General features: G+C 37.8%; 1 protein-coding gene across 2 annotated transcripts in view; it reads right to left on the bottom strand.

Annotated features, from left to right (window-relative positions):
• The window catches only part of LOC136829772 (protein bassoon-like), a 547,662-nt gene extending 530,331 nt beyond the window's left edge, over positions 1-17,331 (bottom strand). The window contains exons 1-4 of one of the 2 annotated variants that reach the window (XM_067088656.1): positions 17,205-17,331; positions 14,156-14,263; positions 12,204-13,251; positions 11,821-11,848 (exon numbers count right to left, since the gene is read on the bottom strand). In XM_067088656.1, the coding sequence (XP_066944757.1) occupies positions 11,821-11,848; positions 12,204-13,251; positions 14,156-14,212 (1,133 nt within the window). In that variant the 5' untranslated portion in view covers positions 14,213-14,263; positions 17,205-17,331. The remainder of the gene's footprint in view (positions 1-11,820; positions 11,849-12,203; positions 13,252-14,155; positions 14,264-17,204) is intronic. The other variant, XM_067088654.1, reaches the window with a different exon arrangement.
• Between the last annotated feature and the right edge of the window lie 8,167 nt (positions 17,332-25,498).

Raw genomic sequence — 25,498 nt, 5'->3', positions numbered from 1 at the left:
ACACCCGAAAGAAAGTCAGCTGATTTTTGGAACATATTGAATTCAGTATTTTAAGGTCATTTCTCCAGTCAAAAGTGAAGCGTTTCTTGCTAGCAAACCTTTACATACGATACTTTAATGGCTTTACAAGCCTTATCAGTTTTCCGTAGAAGAAAACTATTGTGACGCCTTTGTCTGTCCGTCCTCAGATCTTAAAAACCACTGAGGCTAGAGGGCTGCAAAATGGTATGTTGATCATCTACCCTCCAGTCATCAAACATAACAAATTGCAGCCCTCTAGCCTTAGTAATTTTGATTTTATTTAAGATTAAGGTTAGCCATAATTGTGGTCCTGGCAACGAGATAGAATAGGCCACCACCGGGCCGTGGTTAAAGTTTCATGGGCCGCGGCTCATACAGCATTAACCGAGACCACCGAAAGATAGATCTATTTCCGGTGGCCTTGATTATACGTTGTACAGAAAACTCGATTCCCCCGAAGAAACTTCGGCGCATTTTTTACTTATTGTTTTTACCTATCTGCAAATGACCAAGATGGAATGAGATTCTGAATCAAGATTTAAAATTCATTATCAACCCACTGATCTTAATTTGCCTCACCTCTTAAAAATATTTTTTTCTTTTTTGATAAAAAAAAAATACATTAGCTCTTTATCAACCCAGTAAGCATAAAATGCCTTACCTCCTTCAAAAAAATTATTCTTCACATTTATATATAAAAAAAAACAGTCAGTTCCTCATCGACCCATTAATCAAAAATGCCTCCCACCCTTACAAATCTTATTTTCTATTTTGGAAAAAAACAATTTTATATCTCAAGCCGTTTTAAACTTTAGACTCCGTATTATTATTATTATTATTATTATTATTATTATTATTATTATTATTATTATTATTATTATTATTATTATTATTATTATTATCTTTCAGAAGATGAACCCCATGTGAGGAAAATGTACCTTAGTATTATAAAATAATTTTATTTTTTGATAAAAAAATTTTATATTTCAAGTTCTTTTAAACTTAAGTCTCCTTATTATTATTATTATTATTATTATTATTATTATTATTATTATTATTATTATTATTATTATTATTATTATTATTATTCAAAAGATGAACCCTATTTATACGGAACAAACCTACCACAAGGACCACTGACTTGAAATATTTTAAGCTTCCAAAGAATATTATTATTATTATTATTATTATTATTATTATTATTATTATTATTATTATTATTATTATTATTATTATTATCTTTCAGAAGTTGAACCCTATTCATATGGAACAAGCCCACCACAGTGACCAATGACTTGAAATTCTTCAAGCTTCCAAAGAATATGGTACAAAAATATACATTCTTAATAAAAAAAAAAATTACATCTAAAGCTGTTTCAAACTTCAGTATCTCCTAAATACCACTGGAGATTTTTCTGCGCAACGGGGACGTAACCTTAAAACCCAACCAACAAACGCCTTGCATCTTGAACCAAAATCTTGTTTACAGAGTCTGTTCTCCTGCGTTGGGTCATCGGGTCTGACCTTGGAGCCTTCTATACCTGTTTTGGCACGACAGGTTAAACAGGGAAAAATTACCTGTTGGCACAACAGGTAAATTTCCTAAACGCCCCCCCCCCTTTTTTTTTTAGTTCGATGTTAAAATTGGCTGGATCCTACTTAATTCAATTGTTACTGCGTCACCTTTTTGCGTAACAGGCTAGATTTTTTTTTTTTTTTTTTTTTGGTTCTTAATAGGTTAAATTTCAATTTTTTTATTTGGTTCTTCATAGGTAAAATTTCTGTTTTTTTTTATTCTCATTTTGTTAAAAAAATGTTAAAAGCCTGCTTTCTATTTTTAACTGGTTCTTACCAAGCTAAATTTCTTTGTATTTATATTTGGTTCACAGCAGGTTAAAATCCTGCTTTGCATCGGGGTTGTTAACAAGTTAAAATCCTGCTTTGTATTTTCATTTGGTTCATAAGTTACATTTCTTTTTTTTTTCTTCATAACAGGATACATTCCTTCCTTTTTACTTGTATTTGGTTTATAAAAGGTCAGATTTCTGCTTGTATTTTTTTTTTTATTTTCGTTTATAACATGTTAAATTCCTTTTCGTTTCAATATGGTTCACAGTAAGTGAAATTTCTACTTTTCATTTGCATTCGGTTCATATCACGTTAAATTTCTAATTTCAATTTTATTCGGCAACGGGTTAAATCTCTGCTTTTAAGTTTTCTGTAAAAGAAAACTACTGTGCCGGCTTTGTCTGTCCGCCCTCAGATCTTAAAAAACACTGAGGCTAGAGGGCTGCAAATTGGTATGTTGATCATCCATCCTCCAATCATCACACATACCAAATTGCAGCCCTCTAGCCTCAGTAGTTGTTATTTTATTTAAGGTTAAAGTTAGCTATAATCATGCTTCTGGCAACTATATAGGACAGGCCACCACCAGGCCGTGGTTAAAGATTAATGGGCCGCGGCTCATACAGCATTATACCGAGACCACCGAAAGATAGACCCATTTTCGGTGGCCTTGATCATATACGCTGTAGCTGCTGTACAGAAAACTCGACTGCGCCGAAGAAACTTCAGCGCATTTAATACTTTTTTTTTTTATATGACACCAAAATCAAGGTCATCTCAATGTTTCACTGGCATACAGAACCAATACCTGTCTCCTTTCACTCCAGCATCAAAATATGACGAGGGGAACCACTCATCGCCCATTCTTAAATTTATATACCACCCCGCAGCCTCCGCTCCACTGGCATCCAGCCCTAATCTCTCTCTCTCTCTCTCTCTCTCTCTCTCTCTCTCTCTCTCTCTCTCTCTCTCTCTCTCTGCGATGACACATAGGAACGAATAACTGTCACCCGATAAGAGCCCCGCTAATTGTCCGCCACCAGCATCCATCTCTCTCTCTCTCTCTCTCTCTCTCTCTCTCTCCCTCTCTCTCTCTCTCTCTAACCTTGTACCCTGACGGGGAAAAATGGAAAACCGGTATTAATCAGCCAAAATTGCTAGCCCCCTCCCCACCGCCCCCGCCCCGCGAGGTATGTCATTACCCGTATCCATCTCCCAAGGACGGCTGATGCCAAGATTGGGTGGAAGGGGGGGAGGGAAGGGGAGGAGAGGAGAAATGGAAGGGGGAGGGGGGAAGGGGGGGTTCCTCGCCGACGCCGCCACCCTAGTGCCAAGTCGATAAACAGTAAATGAGGGGCGCCCGGTGCCAAGAATATTTGAAAGGGCACGTTACACAGAAAATAATTTCGGGGGAGGGGAGGGGAGGGGGGCGCCAAGGGGAAGGGGGGAGGGGAGGGGAGGGGAGGGGGGTTTTAAGCCAGGCCAGACGCTTCTTCGACAAAGAAACAGACGGTAGATGATGATGAGGTGATTTCAGAGTTATATTCGTGAAATTGGCTACTCTCTCTCTCTCTCTCTCTCTCTCTCTCTCTCTCTCTCTCTCTCTCTCTCTCTCTCTCTCTCTCTCTCTCTCTTCGGGAATGTATGTCAGGGAGAGGCGGTCTTCGAGATCCAGCGAGATCAAATGTCTCCCTGTCACAAATTCCCCCTAAAATAAAATGCTGGTTTTCAAAGCTGACCACTTCAGGTAAAAAGCACTTGGGGGGAAAACGGCGTCCCAAGCATGCAAGAACTATCCCAAGCACGGACGGCGAAGCCCCAGTGCAGCTGTAATAACCGGAATGGGAATCAGTTTTGCCAGGAATGGGAATCAGTTTTGCCAGATTCCCAAAACACACAACACACACAGTTCATGAGCGCATTCAGAAGTCTGAGTTCGGTGATCCCCTCCAAGGAAGGTTTTCCCGTGGGGGGCCGGGGGGGGGGGGTAGTGCTGACAGTGTACCTCACGCGGTCACTGCAGGCATTACTTGCCAACCCCCTCCCTAACAATTGCTTCAACATAATTTTCAGCGCTGAATGACATCAGTGACCCCAGCGCTTGGTCTCTGGCCTATATTTTATATTCAGATTCTAATTCCAAGGAAGATTTGAATGCAGTTCACCCACTCTTTGAGAAAGTGTTGGAATTTTAAAGCTCTTCAAATCTTCCTTGGAATTGGAAAATGAATATAAAAAAAATAAAAAAAGGTTATCGCACTCTTCCAATCTCTCTGCAGGACCAGCCCAGATGTGAGTTCACTTCTCAGTTTCAGTGTTATACACACCAATTTTCACTTCCACAAATGCAACATTCAGCGCAGCTCTTCAAAGACGAATAGAACATCTACTTAAAGGGTACCACTTTGATAGTATTTATTTCTGAGAGATAAAGCCTTAAGCCTTATTAGTTTTTAGGTGGGTAGTGCTGTCAGTGCACCTCACTGGATGCACTGTAGGCATTCCTACTGAAGGCTCTTTGCACCGTCCCTTTCTTAGACCCCTAGCCGCTACGACCCCTTTCACTCCTTTTACTGTACCTCCGTTCATATTCTCTTTCTTCCACCTTGCTATCCTCAACGCTCTCCTGACAATTGTTTCACAGTGCAACTGAGAAAGGTTGTCCTCCTGTTGCAACTTTCAAACCTACCTAACCTCAATTTCCTTTCCAGCGCTGAATGACCTCATAGGTCCCAGTCTTTGGCCTGAACTCTGATCCAATCTATGTTCCCTGGGAGCCTTTGAAGGTCACTGAAGCGAATAATTCAACATGTACTTCAAGAAATTACAGAAAAAAATAGCTTCGGAGTTCCAAAAGAATATAAATCAATACAACTTTTCCTTTTCAATCATTCTCCTCAATTTTCGAAGGATAATAATCTACAATGAATTCCTAAAACTGCTCAAGGTATGCAATCTACGAGCGCTTGCAAGTTTATGCGGATAATAATTCAATTTCACGTTAACGAAATGCATGAAGCTAATAGCCTCATTATTATAAAGGAATGTAGTACAATACAATCCCAGCTGTTCTGGTTAAATATCAAGTGGATAAGGATCAAAAGCACTACAGAATCCTGACTACCTCACTTCAATTAGATGGGTAACGATCAAAGCACAATAAAACGCTGCCTGTCTCACTTAAATATCAGAAGATGGATTAGGAACCAGGGTGCTTTTTGGCAATGCCCTCTGGTTTATGAAAGAGGGTTATAAATACAACAAGCAAAAAGGTGTTAGAGGAGCCCCCGGCCCCCCCCCCCTCTCTCTCTCTCATATCTTCGTCCTGAACCTAGAAACCAGAGAGGTCATCTTGTCAAGGGCTATTTTTACACGGCGCGGCTGCCCGACAAAGCGCCCCCCGCCCCCCAAAACCACCCTAACCTTCTGCTGGGGGTCAGAACCAGAAACTTCACACCTCATAACCCAAGACTGGCTTCGTGACTAATATAAACATCGTGTCATCTGTGTTATTTAGCTGGAGGTACATTCCCGGCAGCCCACGTCGTCTAATTTTGAAAGCACGCTGGTCTTACATGGCTCAATATCTATTCTTGTGTCTCTCTGTCTATCTATCTGTCTCCCTCGTACGGCATCCCAGCTCCCCAACAGGGGGAGGGGGGGATTCGCATTCGATCCCCGGGCGATGAAAGGGGCGAGTGCTCCTGTTGACCTAAGAAGTGAATTATTATTATTATTTTTATTATTATTATTATAGCTCTGTTTGCTAGCTAACAGCTGCTGGTTACATATGGAGGTGGGGACTTGAGTCTCTCTCTCTCTCTCTCTCTCTCTCTCTCTCTCTCTCTCTCTCTCTCTCTCTCTCTCTCTCTCTCTCTCTCTCTCTCTTTTCATTTCTTCATGACTTGCCAATTCGATCACACCTTCTACAGAGATATTAAGTCAAGACCTACCTCTCTCTCTCTCTCTCTCTCTCTCTCTCTCTCTTCTTTGCTCTACCTACCACACCTGGACGCATGCCAAACTTACCTGAGAGAGAGATAGAGAGAGAGAATGTATCAAGAAGCGTCTATTATTATGGTGGGTGGGCGGGGTGGGCGGAGTGGGAGAGAGAGAGAGAGAGAGAGAGACGAGAGACGCCCTCAGCAACAAGAATCCATATTATTAAAAGCAGTTCAAAGACCTATGCTACTCCGGCAGTCTGGTTCCCAGGAAGGAGAACAGCAGCCTTCAAGGACCACGTACCTGACGTCTGGCTGATGGGCGACTGTTTTTATTCTATGGCCTGAATGTGTGTGTGCTTGTGGGTGGGTGGGTGGGTGGGGAGGAAGGGGGAGAAGGGGGCAGGGTAATCTGAATGGAAGAAAATGAGTGAGGCATCATAACTTTATTACTATAATTTTCACACGAAAACGCACTGAGAGAGAAAGAGAGAAAGAGAGAGATACTATCAACTTGATCTGCCCACAAAAAGCATTGAGAGAGAGAGAGAGAGAGAGAGAGAGATACTATCAACATGATCTGCCCACAAAAAGCATTGAAAGAGAAATGGGGAGAGAGAGAAAGAGAAAACTATCAAAAAAATTTCCCACAAAAAGCACTGAGAGAGAGAGAGAGAGAGAGAGAGAGAGAATAAACAAAAAAAAGCTTTCCTATACCCATCAGAGCAAACAAAGCATTCACAACAATCCCTACTCTCGAAACCCACTCAATACGAATCCCCCTTTCGATAACTGCCAATTACCGAGAGGACTTCCGAAGTAATATCCTTCCTCTATGTAATTCCGTCTGTCCTCAGAACCTTTAAGAGCGAAATGCCAGTAGCAAGAAGCACAATTCCCTGACTCTTGTCCTGCCTCTGTGTCTGCAAGTTTGTGTCCTCGTGTTCGAAGGTACCAAAGGTTAAATATTTCCCTGTTTATCCCCTTTAATTCGTTCTTCTTCTCTTTTCTGTTTGCGAATTATAAGGGGACAATTATGTCAAAGGCCAGTTATATTATTTTTCCTAACCCAACACTCTGAGAACTTAAGGCTTAATTGAGAACCTATGGCTAAATCACTCTGAGAATCTCAGGCTTAATTGAGAATCTGAGGTTGTTTGTACTGGAATCGAATGGTATGTAAAACTTAGGCCAAAGGCCAAGCACTGGGACCTACGAGGTCATTCAGCACTAAAAGGGAAATTAACAGTAAAAAAGGTTTGAAAGGTGTAACAGGAAGAAAACCTCCAAGCAGTTGCACTATGAAACAATTGTTAGGAGAGGGTAGAGGAAAGCAAGATAGAAGAAGGAGAATATGAACGGAGGTAGAGTAAAAGGAATAAAAGGGGTTGCAGCTAGGGGCCGAAGGGACGCTGCAAAGAACCTTAAGTAATGCCTACAGTGCACCGCGTGAGGTGGACTGTTGGCACTAGCCCCCGCCAAAAGGGGGGCATTCGAGGGAGATTCCGTTACCCGCACCCGGGCATTTCGTTACAGATTCTTCCTGAGTCGCGAATAAGTGTATCTGATTACTGAGAAACGACTTAAAAGTTAGAACTCGTTTCCTGATCGTATCCTACCTTCCCGCGCCTCACGGTTATAACCAACACTGCAAAAACCTTAATCATAAAATTATGTGAACAAACTATAAAGAAACAGAAACTCCAACTATACGCCTCATTCTATTAGGGAAACACAGAGGAACCAGGAGATTTCTACTGATATTTTATGGACACGATTTTTTTTAAGTCCTCAGAAGTTTTCCGAGTTGCTGTCGCCTTGAAATTTTTACATTTCTGCTCAGCAATCTCATCGCAGTCATTTTTTCCCGACCCTACGCACGTCGTCAATACTGCAAATGTAAATATGATTAAAAAAAATAAATATAAGATATGAAACGCCATTAAAACTCTTTACGTATTTTATATTCGCGGAAGACGTTAAAAGTACATCTACGCCGAAATATTATTCCCTTCCTTCTGTACTATTGAATTTTACATCACCACAAATATCTTCTCCTAACAAACATGTACAGCACTACATCGCAGACGCCTATACACATCTCTCTAGGCGCCTGCGATGTAGCGACGTACCTTCTAACAAACATAAACATCACTGCATCGCAGACGCCTAGAGAGATGTATATATATATATATATATATATATATATATATATATATATATATATATATATATATATATAAATAGCATTACTTTCTCGCTACAATTTCTCAAACTCCCACGCAACTCTTCAACAGCCTCTGGTACTTGGACATAGGGGAACAATGAAAACAAAGACCAGGTGTGCGCGCGTGGGGGGAGGGGGCGGAATAACCTATCCGGACCTGTACGAGAGTGGAACGTATCACACACACAAAAATAAATAAATAAATAAATAAATTTTAAAAAGGCAGATGTCTAAAACACGAAAACACGTTCCAAGATCAGCAAATTCTGTTTACAAAGGGAGCCAAAACTTCATCGGGGCGACGCCAAAACAACGTTGGCAGTCAATTACCCTCACTGCTGGTTGGACGGAGTCCAGGGGTTCAAAGTATGCCTCATTTTCACATTCAGTCTTAAAAACTATCGAACACAATCGACTGGATAATATATATTATTAATATTATATATTATTATTATTATTATTATTCAGAAGACGAACCCTATTCATATTGAACAAGCCCACCAAAGAGGCCACTGACTAGAAATTCAAGCTTCCAAAGAATATGACGCTCATTAGGAATGGCTCATTTGTCTAAAAAAAAAGAGATACAGTATATTTATAAATAAGAAAAAGGCAGTATGAACCAACAGCAGTTTGCTTGAAATCATACTCGCAAGCAGGAAGAAACCGTGGTAATTTTTCGAAAGACTCCAGCCAGCCAATCTTGCATGAAAAACCATTTTGGGTTCTTCACGCAAAAATGGCTAGGAAATGACAGCGCACTGACAGGACCTAAAAATACCAACCTATCGTAACCTAAGCGGTGTTTTGAAGGTTGTGTATTGAGAAGAATGTTTCTGTTTTGATGTGTTTTACCCAAGAAAAATATAAAATTTGTGGGGGGTGGCTGGGGTCTCCCGAAAAATAACCGAAACCGTTTTCTCCTTAGTTGCGAGAGAGAGAGAGAGAACGCCTTCGATGGGATGCTAACTTATTTACTAAGTCGGGAAAATTTAATATTTACCACTTGATATTCTCTGCTTTTGGAATATATCTGATCTTATTTTTCGTGTTTAAAACGAGTAAATAAAAAAAATACAATAACTAGCATATAAAAAACACTTTAGTTCATTTCTAATTACGATTACTGATAAAATAGCGCAAAAATTAGTAGAAAAACTGATGTAGTATTACATATTTATAAACCTATTTACTCAAGAGAAATGTTCTCGGGTCATATTGTCGCTGCAATTATAAGTTTGATATCTAGTTTGCAGTTGTCTACCATTTTAATCTTTAAGAGCTCAGTACACACCTCTAACTCCAGTTCAACGGGATATGGGTCTATAAAGTTCTTCATTATTAAGTCTAACACAACAATACCTCAAAATCCAGTTCATCAGGATATAGGTCTACGGCCTAAAGGGTTTTATCATTAAGTCTAACAACACCCACATGCCAAAATTCTTAACTCTAAAACTACTGACCTAAAAAGTTTGCTGTTAAATGCAAAAAATATCTTGACTAAAACATCTAAATTTATGATCACTATCGAAAACTAATCTAACGCCACCATGGGGTCACATTGAGAGATTCTGATACGGCTTGCCTGAGACATTTTTCTTGGCAACAAGTGATCATTAGAACAAGGAAGTTGAAGAAGTTGGACAGCCCAAAGGGAAGACCACAGAGTGAATAGCAACTCAGCTGGGGCCTTCTACACGGAACACACGGGGCAATCTCTAAGTGGTGCCTTTACTATGAGATAAAACTCCTTAAAAGTTAATACAGCATTGTAATAGGATAAACTAAAATTGTACCAACTGTGTCTTTGACTTGATGTTCTGCTGAAATTAGGACGGTCAAATAAAACAAGTTCAACCGCGGGGCGCTGTTTTGCATTCTCTGCATGAATGGGCAATGTGGGGTATAATAGTGACTAGTTTCAAAACAATATAGGAATACTTTAGTGTAGTGGCCTTTTTAAATGAGGAATACTGAAATCTGAAAGTGCGTTTAATTTTCTTTTCGTATGTAATTTAGATATCCATCCCTCCCCAAAATTTGCCACTTATTAAAGATACTGTGGTAAGTCTCAGTAATGCTAAACTATCACTCACAGGAACATCTATATTTAATCTGATAGTACAGTACTGTGTATGCATCCTGGGCAACATAAGAAGGAATGCTAGCTAGTGTTCTTGCAGTAGAAGAGGAGGAATTATATACTCTGCAATTTAAAAAATTTTGTTCAATTATTTCCAACTTTTTCATCATATCAATTCAATTCTCTAGCAATTACTTAGTAATTTCTAACATAAAATTTTTCTAAAGAAATTGTGAATGGAATTCCAAGGAAATTTACCAGATTTTTCAAGGGTTTAAAATGTATACAAATCAGGTTTCTAATTTAATGTCAGGGGTTTCTTGGGTCTAATTATATTCAAATTTACTATTTTTTTCTAATAACAAAAATATAAGGACACGAATTTCCAGCAAAAACACTAACAATGAAAAGTCAAATACAAAACCCTAAAATAACGCTTTTTAAGACCAGAAAACTAAACTGATGACTCAGTGTTCTATCTTCTTCCAAAAAAAAATATATGACAATACTTTTCAATGTGCTTCTTTCAGCCAGAAATTTGCCAGGGTAGAAGAGACAGCCATGTTCTAACCACCCAAGACTGTACTGGTTTGGAAAACAAATGTAAATTTTCCTGTTATACAAAACATCATTTCCTTTCACAGTACAGAAGATGCCTTAAGCTAAGAGTTTCTGTTAGCAATGAACTTTACTCCTTGACGATAATGAAAACAAAAAACCCACTGGCTATTCAAGTCTAAAGGAAATCTTCAACCAAGTGCATTCATATTTCTTCCTGTGCAAAGCAGATTGTGGCTAGTAAATTCCACGTTTCCACTTGTCATGGGGCAGCCTTTCTCACTTATGGTCCCTAGAAAAATATGCAAATTGAATTAACTGAACTGAGTATAGAATTCAGGCCAAAGGCCAAGCACTGGGACCTATGAGGTCATTCAGTGCTGAAATGGAAATTGACAGTATGAGGTTTGAAAGGTGTAACAGGAGGAAAACCTCCCATTTGCACAATGAATCAATTGTTAGGCGAAGGTGGAAAGTAAGATGGAAGAAAGAGAATATGAGAGGAGGTACAGTAAAAGAAACGAAAGGCGTTGCATCTAGGGGCTGAAGGCACGCAGCAAAGAACCTTAAGTAATGCCTACATTGCACCGCACAAGGTGTACTGACAGCACTGGCCCCTTGCGGGAGCAAAAATATGCAGAATGAAAGTACTTGGACCAGTGCTTTGGGACAATGCCTAGGATCAGGAATCGCTACCTTGACCACTTTTTATGTTACTGTCAATTTTTATATTACGAATACCCTTCCACAATACATAATACTGTATAGAATATACTTTATTGTATAACTGGCAGCTGAATTTATCCACTGCTGGTGGCTATAACCTACAGTGAGCCCTGTGTGGCACATTGTCAACAGTACTAAACTGTTTTTTCAGTATCCTTTACCTTCCTCCATTCACTGTGACGGATCTTTCCATTTGGTCATTTAACTTCTTTAACTTCACCTTGATCCAATTCTCACCTTTTGTTTAATAAATAACCTTTTGGTCAAGCCATAGGAGTCTCTGGAAATGTGACATTAGGCTCGTTAAAATACTTTGTTATTATCATTAGTAATCCAACTCACACCACTCAATAGACTACATAACAGACCATCAAATGACTACATAACAACAAGGAATAATATTCAGTGTTTACCTTTTAGATATGGAGACCCCTCTGACTTCTGAAAAAAAAGATAAATATCTATGATTACTCAAATTAATTGCAACAATATGCAAAAAAAAAAAATTTTTAAATAGCCTTTTCCCTTATATTTCATGGTGGAAATCTTCACTACAGTGAATCCCTAAAAGCTCGGACAATTATATTGCCTTACTTGAAGGCTAATAGTAAAGTAAAAAACCTTTGGCTGAGTCCCAAAAGTATAAAAATGTAACCCAGTAGTGTCAGTAAACTAATTTATGATAATAGTGCATATATCTCAATACCCTTACTGACATATTCTACAAACAGTTAGCCACAGAAAATCTTTCTATAATAATCGCAATAAATAATACAATATACTCAGTAACCCTTACCCATGGAAGCGCTTGCAGAAGCTGGCCTTGGGCCTCTTGAACGACTGTGATCACATATATCTTTCTTGCTTTTACACACAACCTTCTTGTAAGACACTGGTTTCTGGCTCACATCCGATCTATAATCATCTGCATTATACTCTCTCTTCGTCTCCAAAACATGAGGTCTTTGTCGAATGTGAAAGCTGCCTGATTTTACAGGTTTAACAGATTCATCTGTAAAATTAATATTCTGTTCACCCTTAAAAGTCTGTCTCTGGTTCTCATTGTCAAATGAGTCATCACTTTGTGAAGATGCCTCAACAGTGTCTCTTGCAGGTCTATCATAAGCGAACTTTGTTCCTAAATTTGATTCTCTTTGCGAAGGTAAATCATCTCCAATAACTAGTCTCTCGCCATCTCTCTCAGTTTCATTGTCGCTGGTGTTTACAGTTTCCGAGCTACCTCGCATACATTTGCACTTTGGCGTGGAACAGAAATTACAAGACAAATTAGTTTTCTGAATGTTATTTGCTTTAGCATCTGAATATGATTCCATCTGATACCTTCCCCTCATGCCCTTGGACACGAGAACATATCGAGGAACACTTGACGACTGCGTTTTAATAGTAGGTTGGTCTTCTCCTGATGTTCCACTCTGCACATCACTTGTGACAGAACTGTCCACAATATCAGAGGAGCTGGAATGAGAACATTCATATTCTTTTGGATTATCCGAAAAGCTTGTAACTTTGTCTATCTGAAAAGTGACAGCTTTAGAAGGCTTGGGGTCCTGGTGGTTCAGTTTATTCCTTTCAGACTTGAATGATCTTCGAACAGGGAAAGTCTGCCTGCTGAAATTACGAGATGAGTCTGCTACATTGTACTTCTCCATTTCTTGAGATAAGATCTGAGGGATCGGGCACCCAGGGATATATACGCGCTTGGGTTCGTTCTTCGAATTGCGCTCGGTTGCAGAAGGGCAAAGTTTTTCAGCCACCACAACTGCAACTGGATGCCTCGAAGTAATGCTATTGACATTATTTGCAGGGACGGTCACTACTTCAACCTGAAAGATGTAAAATAAAGTAAAACTTCAGTGCTATAGACGGCTTCCAAAATTATGGTTACTGCCAAAATTTTTCCTTACAAATGAAAAACTTATAGTTTACTAGAACCAATACAAACAAGATATTAGGAACATCTTTCCTATTGTTGATAATGAAGTTATTTGACTTCAGCTTCCAAAATACAACCCTTTAAAGGATACAAATAAATCAACAGATACAAATGTAAAACCCAAAATGTTAGAAATGACTGTAAACTGACAACACAACCTCAACAGGTGAGATGCTACAGGATGGCTGGATGAGAACTGAATTCTAATGCAAGATTGAGGAAAAAGCACACCAGTTACAGTCACTTTTGCAATTTCATCTTACTTGTAAGAGATGGAGGCATGCACCAACGTCAAGCTGTTTCTAAGCTACAATATATCATCTTATAATGTTACTTTTCTTTTTAAGTTGATGGGTACAAATTGCAAAAGTTTCATTTACCAGCCAAGGTAGAAGACAAAGTCCAAATATACACATAGGGAAAATGGTTATGGAAGTGGTGCCAATATTATAAAATGCATAACTTCTGTTATTCGACAAAGAACTTGCACTTGGATTCCACCTCTGAAACAAGGTGAAAGCCAGTATCAACTAACTGGAAAATGATGATGATACCATGAAAATTAATGATTCTTATATATGAAAACTTTTACAATAATTTCTGTGTTCAGAAAAGATACAGTACACAGCAAATCAATTTTGTACCTGTAACCACTTACTCCAGTTTATCTTTTTAAAACTCAGACTATGAATACTTAAGTAACATGAAAGCCTAAAGTCACAGCATGCTTAATGACTACTACGAGATGAGCGTGAGATAACATTCAACTAAGTAAAACAAAATAACATACTTACTTTTGATATTACACTCTTCTTTGATGACCTTACAGTTATACTATTCTTGTGAGCCATTATTATCTTTTAAAACGAAAACACGTAGGAAAAATATAACGAACACTCCACCTAAAGATCAGAAGAGAAGAGGAAATAATGTTTAGTTTATTACATGCTACAAAAACTCGCCATAGAACCTAAAATAAAAGCGTCAACAACATATAATACAACAGGTTTTAGCAAGGTACCTACAAAAATAACAGTAAATGAGAAATACATATCTTTTACTTCATGAATGACATACAGCAATGGAAATGTGAATACTATATTGATCTGTACCTAAGAAACATCTAAAAAACTAAAACCAATATGATGTTTCTTAACATGCACACCATTACAGTACTTGACATGTTATAACCTCTGGTCCTGGTTATTAACAGACCTTTCAAATGAAAGAAAATACAGTACTTACAATACAATCAGCACTGGTTAAATTTAGGAATACAGTTGGAATTTATCAAGAATTTTCTCAAGTTTTAATGGTTAATATTCTGTACCATTGCTTCTAAAAGCCACTTCCTCATCATATATGACCATCCCATAACAATGCTTAGTTAAGTTTGAGTGTCAGTAACAATTTGCTGTTTGTTAATTTACCTGTACAGATATTAATCATCCCAGAAAGTTTGCCTTATTATAAAATCCAATTAAGTATGTATCTGTAAGCTAATGTTCTTATTATTTCTAACAGTACTACACCACATACTTAAAACAAGAGAGTTACATGTCAGACTGGAATTCCTAAACACAAAAATCCCACGGAATGACAAAATTTCATTAGTTTGGAGCTTCCATCTACGCCACGCTACCTTATCTTTCTCTAATCCAGAAAGATGATAATGATAATGATTATTCATAGCACAGCACAATGTTTCATTGCAAACGGTAAAAAACTAATGACGAGAAAGAAGAAATATTCACAAGCACCTGCGCCAGTAATGAAATGTCTGGTCACTAGCTTTGTTTAAAGCGAAGAATAAATAACAAATGAGTAGTACAATTCTACTCGTTTATTCTTTAGATATCCTGACGATAAAAACAGATGTAGGTGAAAACAACTGCTTTCCAACTTTCTTAGCAGCAGGAATAAAAGTGACATGTGCAAAATAAAATATAGTTTTGTGCAAAACACAATAGTCTTCTTCAGAGCCTAAATTTACTAGTTATGAAACTGAATTAAGAAGGTAAGAGCTTTTCACAGAAGTAACAGTAAGCTAACTCATCACCTTATGACCACTTCATTTGTTTCATTTAGTTATTCAGCACAATGTGCATTTGATACACCTAAGTTTTAGGGACAGGCAAAACAAGATAGTTTATAAATTGGATGAACACACCATACATATACTGTATAGTCTATTATATTCTAATTGATTATGCATATTTGTCATGAAATTTACAATCTATTGGTCTCATAGCCCATATTTTAAAGCTCAAGAGTTATAAAACATGGTAGCTTATGTCTATGATGCAGAAAAAACATGCAATAGTTGTATTATGATAAAATAAAAATGGTCTCTGTCAGTGCACCATCATCACAAAATGCATAATATAGTCATACAATACAAGAAGCAGAATTCTAGACCTAACAATTACTTTTTCAGAACACATGAAAAAAAGGCATCTAGACTATCAACAATTATCTGAATCAACACAGCCTCTAAAGTCCTCCCCCCAGGTAATGGGAAGTTAATTTGGGAAGTATATATACTACAGTGTCTCCCCTCAAAATCCAATAGCTTTTTTCTATCCTTTCTGTTGTATTCTCAGCACTGCAACAAAGGCAGTATGGAGCAAATGCATTTTAGGAAATGAATGAAATGCAGAGAAAATTAACAAAAGGAGCAATTACACCCTAAAGAGATTAACCATGCTGTGAAGGCTATCTAACAAACTGGGCTAACCTTCCTTTATCTAGATTTATCTTAATCAACATATCCTAGCACAGAAATATATCTATACACTAAGTAGAATATTCAGCTCTGGCATTGTGCTTTGCTACACAGCTCCTACTGGCTAATATACACCCCTTGAAAATGATACCAATAGGCCTAGCCTAAGGCAACTGTAGTAGTCTACTGTGGCCTAGTTATGGCCAGTCACTGACCATGATATTTACCGTGCTTTAGCTATGATTTTGTATGTGTTTATGTCTTCTGTTTGTGTTTACGATATCTACCGTCCTTTATTGATGCTTTTACGTTCATCCCCAAGGGGCTGGTACTAAGCATGGGGTAAAACTTTACAACAGTTGCGCAGCCTGATTCCCGCCAGTCGTCGACCGCGACAGGTTACCACCTTTTTGGGGGGCTCCAGACCGCCAGCTAGGTCAGGGCATGTCGCCCTAAGTTAGGTTAGGTAGGTAAGATCTGGTTAGGTCAGGACCTGGCATTATGGGAAAAGTTAGGGCTATTTACGTATGAGCAACCTGTCCTGGTCGACGACTGGAGGGAATCAGGCGGCGCAACTCTCGTAAAGTTTAACCAAAAACGGCACTAATTTTACACGTAAATGGGTAGTTAATGAACCAAAGTGGTGCGGTAGTAGTCTTCAGTTTTACCAATAGCACTGCCTATGCCTACTTCCTTAACCTAGCAACAATTTTAAAAAGATATGCTAATAATAAGGCCTTAGCCTACAGCTGTTAGCTTAAATAACAGATTATAATGTCAGTATATCGAAATACAACCTAGCCTAGGGTAAGCTATGGGTTACAGGTTCGACTAACCTACGATACAGGCCTAGCTTTGACTCTACTAAGCTACAGGTTACCCCTAACCTACCCTAGCCCACCCAAGCCCAATTTACGCTAAAAATAACTGAAATAATAAATGAAATTAGTCACATTAATCCAAAAACTGCTTTTGGCAATATTACGCCATCCGGCAGGACACTCCGAAAGGTCACACTAAATCCCCACTTTATCAACACTTATCGCCGAACCCCAACACTTATCTGACGTGACACTTGATAAAAAGACACTTGGAAACACAAAAGAACCCGAAATCACCTAAAAGCACTTAATTCAAGGCCGCCAAATCATTTTTTTTCGCGAACGACGACACTCGCAAGATTCAAACTCCCGCTCGAATACGAATGAAGAAGATGTCAATGTTTGTTTACATCCGAAAACAAATGAGTCACTGATCACGAAGCTGCGAAATGTCATCTAGATGGCGAAATTTATTCCATTTTTCTTGAATCTCGACCAGGAATCTTCTTTCACACGCTAACAAACGACGTCTGAATCTGAATCAAGAATTTTATTAACCAGGAATCTTCTTTGGTGCGGTTAATGACTTCAAATATTAACTAACGGCAAAAAATTTCTGTCATCAAGCTTGTTTATGGACATCTATCTAGATTGCGAACACGATTCATTTTTCTTGAATCTCAACCAGGAATCTTCTTTATTACGATGATAGACGCTATCTAAATCAATATGCTATTAAAATATTAACTAATAGCAAGGCAAACTTTATCGTCAAGCTTTGTTTATGGAATTCAAAGGCTCTGTAAACCAGAAATCTTGTTTATGACGGTGACAGACGCTACCTGAATCAATTTACAGTTAAAATAGTTAAAATGACTAATGATCAGAGAATTCTTAGGAATTTAAAGGCCCTGTTCGGAGTAGATTATAGTCTGCCTGGCGTATTATGACGCTATAATGCTGCAACTCGCTATCAGGCTCGACTAGGTAATCGGCCGAGGGTCAGGAACACGATCAATACCTTTAACCACTTTGTTTTGGACTGCAGTATAATTACGTTTTACACACATACACACACACCCATATATATATATATATATATATATATATATATATATATATATATATATATATATATATATATATATATATATATATATATATATATAAATTCTTCTGAATCGGAAAAGACACCGTGTTCCTAATTTTTGATGATTGGGAAGGAAATTCCTCCATGACAGAGAAACCAGAGTACCTTATTTGAATGTATGAGAAGCTGGGTAGGCCTATAGCAAGACTATTAGAAACTGTTCATAACAAGAAGAGAAACATCTCAAGAAGATTCAGCATCGGAAAGTGGCCGGATTTTGGATTAGATTACTGAAATCAGGTTTGATGATTTTCGTTACTACCTGGCGTTATTTAGAGAGAGAGAGAGGGAGATTATGAAACTAATTAGGTTATTAATTTACTGGTTGATGATGCGAAGGGCTTAGGAAAAAAGTCAACTGTTTTTCCCGTGTAATTTTATATTACTTAGTTCAGTAACAAAGAAATGTTTTGACAGTATCAGAAACATATGATTTTGACGTACCTATTCTGCAGTTCTTCCAGTAGGCTCCTGTATGTAATATGGCATGTTCCGGGAGTCTCTTAGGCTCTTATTCTAAAGAGACAAAATACATTTCAATTCTTACTGATAAAGCCATGAAAATAGCCTAGCTGCAACTGCTTTCGTTCCTTATACTGTACCTCCTTTCATATTCTCTTTCTTCCATCTTACTTTCCTCAACCCTCTCCTAACAATTGATTCATAGTGCTGCAACTGCGAGGTTTTCCTCCTGTTACACCTTTCAAATCTTTTACTGTCAATTTCCGTTTTAGCACTGAATGATTTCACAGGCCCCAGTGCTTGGCCTTTGGCCTAAATTCTATATCAATTCAATACTGGGACCCATAAATCATATGTAAAAGCAAGAGAAAGCAATGATTACGAGGTTTTTGGCCAGTACTTCACCTCAGCAAACCAAGCCGACTGACATCAACCAAAAAGCTACGGATTCGAAACTTTCCGTGTGCATTGCTTGCCATACCTCAATAAATTCTGTTGATCACGTTGGGGAGGTAATAAACGAATGTGGAAAAAGCTGTGATTGTAGTAAAAATACACTATCCAATCACTGTTTCATGTCGGATAAAAAACTGGGCTACTTTTCAGGCTATTGCCGCGGTTTGACTATCAAGTTATTTGGCAACACTGCCTAACCGATCGTACAGTGGCTGTCACAGGCCAGTCAACACCACCACTCAGTAAGCATATGTTCCTGTAGAGCGGCATTACAATTTCCACTTTGCTCTTAAGAGAACTTCGAATTTTTTTTTTTTTATTGAAGACGTTTTATATTCGGAAGTACATTTGTCCACGAAGAATCCCCGTAAAATATATAAAACAGGGATATTGCTAAAGGTGCGTCTTTCCAGATTCTTGCTTTTCGTAAAATAGCAATCTAATTACCCAAGACTATTTTTATAAAAAAATACATAAAATGACGGTATACCCATTTTTTTACGTAAATCTAATATAAAATTTAGATTTTAAAAGAAATATATAAAAATATCGCGACCTCACAAGGATTCTAAACAAGGTCTACAACTTTACCGTGAGTTTTGTAAATTCCGGAATTAGGTCGAAAAGACCATTTCTAATTTCCAGCTGTCATAATTATGACTGCAATTCGTCTGTACAAGATATTCACACCATGCAAGAGACGAATATTTATTAAGAGCAAAGTACCTGACACCAGTGTGCCGTCTATTTTATTAAGCAAAATCTGCTTACCGCATATTTCATATTTCGATTTCATTATAGAGGAAGTGTCATGGATTAAAAGAGTCCATTCAATTATAGAGGAGTTCCCTAACTTACATTTACCCCATCTGCGTACGTCAAAATATGAGAGAGAGAGAGAGAGAGAGAGAGAGAGAGACTTTGCAAACACCCTTTGGCAATGCCTACAATTCACATATACGTGGTGCACTGACGACACTGAGCCCCCATGGGAGGACTTTTATTCTTAGTAAGACTAGCAATAAGTATTTTGAAAACATATAAATAAACACGGACCACAGGGAACTACAGTTAGGCCTAATACAACCATCAGCTAGGGGCATTAGCATAAGGTCCGTGTAAAATGTTACTACTTCACGAATTGAATCACCACTACATTAAAACACTTACGTCATGGCAACGTGTTACAGTATAAAACTGTGAATGCATTAATATATGATTCTGTAAAACTGAAAGAGTGAAAAAGGTTACAAGGCCTAATCAAAACCACGTACTTTCAAGGACAACTTTAACAACTTGCTATGGACTTCCTCGGTAAAATATAGAGAGGTAAACTTAATTAAAAGATAAATACAATATTTAAAACTATATTAACTGAAACGGCTACAGAAATAATGGAAGAACCCTCCTATGGACGTCAGTAAAACTAAAAATAAGAAAATAATTTTTGACAACAGTCGAGGCCTGACAATTAACACTAGTCACCGCTATACAGTAATGGTCCATTTTCTCTTCAGAGCGACTAAAGAAAACGGTAAATATTTTTAAGGGTAACAAAAGGAGAAGAGCAATGTACAGCTGTTGTCTGTTTTCATGTAATTCTTGTACTAATTTTCGGTTTCTGCTCCCGTCTATGATCAATTTATAAAATATTGTTTATATTCACATGTTTAGATTCAATTGCAATGGGTTGACAGCAATATAACTCATCAAGGATTTTATTTCATAGCCGACAACGAAACAATTAGTTTTGATACATATTTCTCATTACATACTGAGATTTTCATGGCGATATAATACTTAACAAACTATATAATAAAAAAAAATAAACTTAGGAGATGGGCAATACCGTGTAATGGTGGAATCAATGCATAAATGAATTCAGGTGATAGAGGAATGAGACCTCGTATGGTGATAGAGGAATGATACCTTGTAGGCCTATGCTAATTTTTTTTATAAGAATATGGAATAAGGAAACAAAGTTTGGTGACCGACTGAATGAGTTAACTATAAAGGCATTGCAATAACGTCTATTTTAACGAAAATATTCATTATAGGTTGGAGAAAGAAACTGATAAAAAGCTTATGAGATGAACGAGCTGGCTTTCATTAAGGCAGGAGATTCAAATATTACGTTTAAGACATATTGTACAGCAGTGTGTGGAATATGGAATTTAAAATTCCCTTCTGATGGCTTTTGTTGTTTACGAGAAGGCATCTGACGGACCAAGATTACGAAAAGTCTACAGCATTCCTTTTAAATATGTAAAACTAATAGGAATTATCCATGAACGCAAAATAACGTATGGGATCTTGTCAAATGAATCTGCAGTTGCAGAAACTGTTGTTATCCATTTTTGTGTGGACCAGAATGGTCAATACATTAGCAAGATGCAACAATGGCCCGGTTTATCTTATATACTGCACGTGACATATCACCAGGAAAGGGAAAATGGTACTATTTTGGCTTGTTATCTAAGCGTCACCTACTCCGAGTGCTAGTACTAAACATGGCGGAAGCTCCTGGGACGCCGTGTTTAGTACTAGCCCCTCGGGGATCAAAGTATTATATACATCCATTTCTATATAGTGTGGTCGACAAATTATTTTAATAAACGAAAGCTGAGGCCAGCCATTGGTAGCTATGGAAACTAAGAAAATAATTTAGAAAAGATTAACTGGGAACTCATGAAGACTAATTGGCAACTACGTCACAAAGCTGGGCGCTTGACGACAAGTCCATTGTGTTTCTTAATAAGAAACCGTCACTTAAAATGTATTTTTCCTTCAGAATTCAATAAAAATACATAATAATACCAATTTATATGTTAGAACGGTCAATGGTTGCTTAAATTGCCAAAAATTCAGAATCCTTTCAAGATTTACGCTAATCACTTTCTGGCAATACATAAAAATGGCGCCTTTTCTTCATAAGGAAGAACGGAGGCGACCAGGAAGGGAGTCTGGTATTTGTTAAAAAAAAAAAAAAAAGTCCTTGAACTGATAAAGGCATAAACTGGGCAGTTGAAATTAAAACTATAGCGTTGCATAGTGATAAACATGGCGTTTGCTGCGTACTATTCAGTTTCTCCCAAAATTAAAATTAATTTGCATAGTACGATACTTCAAGAAGCTGCCGCCAAGTTTTTAAATATCTGATTATGAACGATGACATTCCATCCCAGCTTTGCCGTCTCCCAAGGCTTGAGATAAACGCTGGTTAAAGAAATTTTTTAAGCTGACGAATGACAGCCTATCTTCCTCTTCTACAAAAAAAGAATCGCTCTTCATCCCAGAACCGGACTTTTTTTTTTTTTTTTTTTGAGGACTTCCCGTCTCGACCCTTTCTAATATTACAGTCATTTTTGACAGAAATGTAATTGTTCTTTGAACCTTTGGTGTTTCTTTTAATACAGTTGTTTTCCTAATGATAAAATACTGGAACGCGACAGATTTGAGATATGAAGACTAAAATGAAGATAAGAGACCTATCTCTCTGCATCATTGCATTTTACGTAATGGCTGACATGGAAAAGAGACTCCTAGCGACATCTATGAGCAACAAGAAGAACCATAATCGTTCAATTACATAACAGAAACGAGTCACCTATGAAACAGTGTTATTTTGCCTTCAAAAAATTTGTTGTAAATTATCAGAATCTATATAATCACCAATAAATTAATAAAATTCCGTAAATAATGTTTATAGGACTACGTCTTCAGATACTTGACTCAAAAATAAGAAAACTCTAAGGAATTTCTGTACATATAATTTGGCAATATATAAAAAGGCGGGACCTTTATCCTGAGGGGGCGTAATCACTACGAAAATAACTTTTGCCAAAAATTTTAATATGGCTTTGACAGGTGTATACTTCGTGCATTTGATGTATAGTTTAAAAATTTTTCAACAGACTCTTTGAGACCAGATGTACGCTGGCCCTTTGTACCAAATTCTGGCTGTGTCAAGTCTTCCCAATGCCACATTTTTTTCATGAAAATTAAGTTTATTGCTATATGGTTTTTTAAAATTAATGCTAAGAAATTCACAATATCGTGATACACTTACGCAATATAAATCATAAATTATATAAATGAACTGCATCAATATGCAAAAAAGATGAAAAATTAATACAACTGCATACTAATACATTTCATTTATATAATTGCGGGTTTTTATTGCATTATATTATTAATAATAATAAATGGTGCGACTGACCACGACGACGATATATCCCTATTTCATTATTAAACAGTTGAGCACACAAAGCGATTTTATCACATGATCTTGAAAAATGTAAATACACTCACTGGCTTTTGAGAAGAGTTTCGGATAAGGCAGAGTTCAGACCTGAAAGGTCATAAAAAAAAACTGGGCTTAGAATTTGGCCTACGGTCTAGAAAAAAAAGTCTCCATTGTCCAACCTTACCTACTGTTATACTCCTTTCGAATGAAAACCATAATTTTCTTTGGAAGCTTGAATTTCAAGCCAATGAATGGTCGGCCCCTGTGGTGGGCTTGTCTCATGTGAATAGGGTTCATCTCTTGAATAAGAGTAATAAAAAATACTCATTCTCAGCCCCTCCGTTCGATTTCTTCATCAGTAATTCCCTAAATTCACTGTCAGATGACATATAACTCTCATTACTGGATGGTGTATGAAAAAAACGCATAAGCAAAATGAGAGGGAAAAATAATTTAGGCCGATATGCTCCCCCTAGTCTGCGAATGATGTGCGCGAGCAGATTTCAAAATGATAAGCTACTAGAGTCATCCTCCAAAAAGACTTGCAGTACGCGACACACCCCCTCCTCCGAAGTCACTGATTGGTTGATCAGCAGGTGTAGGCGGAGCTAAATACGAGTAAGTGAGGTATTGCAGAGGTCTGCAAACTCTGTAAGCGAAATTCGCTTTAATTAAGTCATCAAAATCCAGTATACTAAGTATAAAAGTAAGAGAGATAGTGGGATGGTAGGGATGGAAGAAAGAAGAAAGGAATGTAAAGAACTTGACACAAGGATTATAACGGAAAACGAGAGACAAGCCGAGGACTGAGCGGATATAATTGCCTCGCGACAGTGAATGGAGAGAGAGAGTGTCCTGCAGAAGGTAAGAAAACATTGAATGGTTCAACCTACACTGTACGAGGCGTTTCATGATAAACACTGTTTAGCGTATTAGTAATTCTCTTCATTATATTATCCCGAACCAGGTCACGGCACTGAAAATTCTTCCCATTCTCATCCTTTCTGGGCCTGTTGGTCCTGAGAGAGAAAGCACGACGTGGCTTTAATCAGACGCTATAGCTAGTAGACCTTCTGTGTGAAGAGGTCTCTTAAGAGTAAGTCAGGTCACTTGCGAGTAAATCATCAAGAATGCTACACCATGCTACACCAAACCACAGAATTTATTTAGAATGTTGCCTTCTGAGAGGCTTGTTTACTGGACACCTTTTCTCCTGTGGCTCTTGGGTTGAAGGGGTGGTAATGTAAAAAGTTTTGCGATCTTCCCAAGAGTTCCATACTTTTCCTCCTTACCCCAAAATGAACTTTCCTCTCTCTCTCTCTCTCTCTCTCTCTCTCTCTCTCTCTCTCTCTCTCAAACATTGGGAGAAGACACCTCCTCTAAGAAACAGGGTAGCCATCCCGCTTCCAAAAGATAAATACCATCAGAAAATGGCATTTGACGTAGGCAAACTCGCAAGAAAAAGAAGAGGAATGCTCCCGAACTCAAAGACCCGATCAACAAAAACCACCTCGCCGTGGAAATGGGAAAGAGATGTAAGTTGTTATCGGCCATTTGCATTTTTCAGTGACCCAAGACATCAATGAGAGCGTCGAGGATATTACGAACAGCTAACATGCAGTTTTGAAAACAGTGGTCTGAAGGTTACCAGCTTCTTCCATCAATGAATATCTCTTACTTCGGTTCTAACGGCAAGATGAGGACAATCCAACGAACAGACAACTACATAAATAAGACAGAGGCTTGACTGAATGTCCTTTCTTACGACAGACAAGCCAAGACGCGGACAAACGTACGTACGGACAGACAGGAACGACAGTCACATAAACAAAGCCATACGGTTATGAAGACGATACTTCATAAACTTTCACGCCTAATAAAATTAAGTCAACGGAAAATCTTATTAAACTTCCATTTTCACGGGTCTCGGTTTTTGTCAAGACTAACACGCAATCATTGGGTAATGTCCCGCTTTACATACTAATAATGCCCGGGACTTTTCCCCAACTTTTCTCATTAAGGAGTCAACCGTGGCTCCGCCGCCCTCCTCCTCCTCCTCCTCCTTGGAGCTACAAAGGAGGGGAAATAGACCTTTTTTTTTTTTCTTCAGACCCTGAATAGGTCTTTGTTTTAGCCTGAAGAATGGGAACCCTTTCAAATATACATTCAAGTGTAACTATATATATATATATATATATATATATATATATATATATATATATATATATATATATATATATATATATATATATATATATATATATATATATATATATA

This window comes from Macrobrachium rosenbergii, chromosome 45, assembly GCF_040412425.1.
Source record: "Macrobrachium rosenbergii isolate ZJJX-2024 chromosome 45, ASM4041242v1, whole genome shotgun sequence".
In the NCBI taxonomy this organism is placed as follows: domain Eukaryota; kingdom Metazoa; phylum Arthropoda; class Malacostraca; order Decapoda; family Palaemonidae; genus Macrobrachium; species Macrobrachium rosenbergii.
Note: the sequence above shows the minus strand (reverse complement) of the source record. Positions and strands in the feature narration are given on the sequence as shown.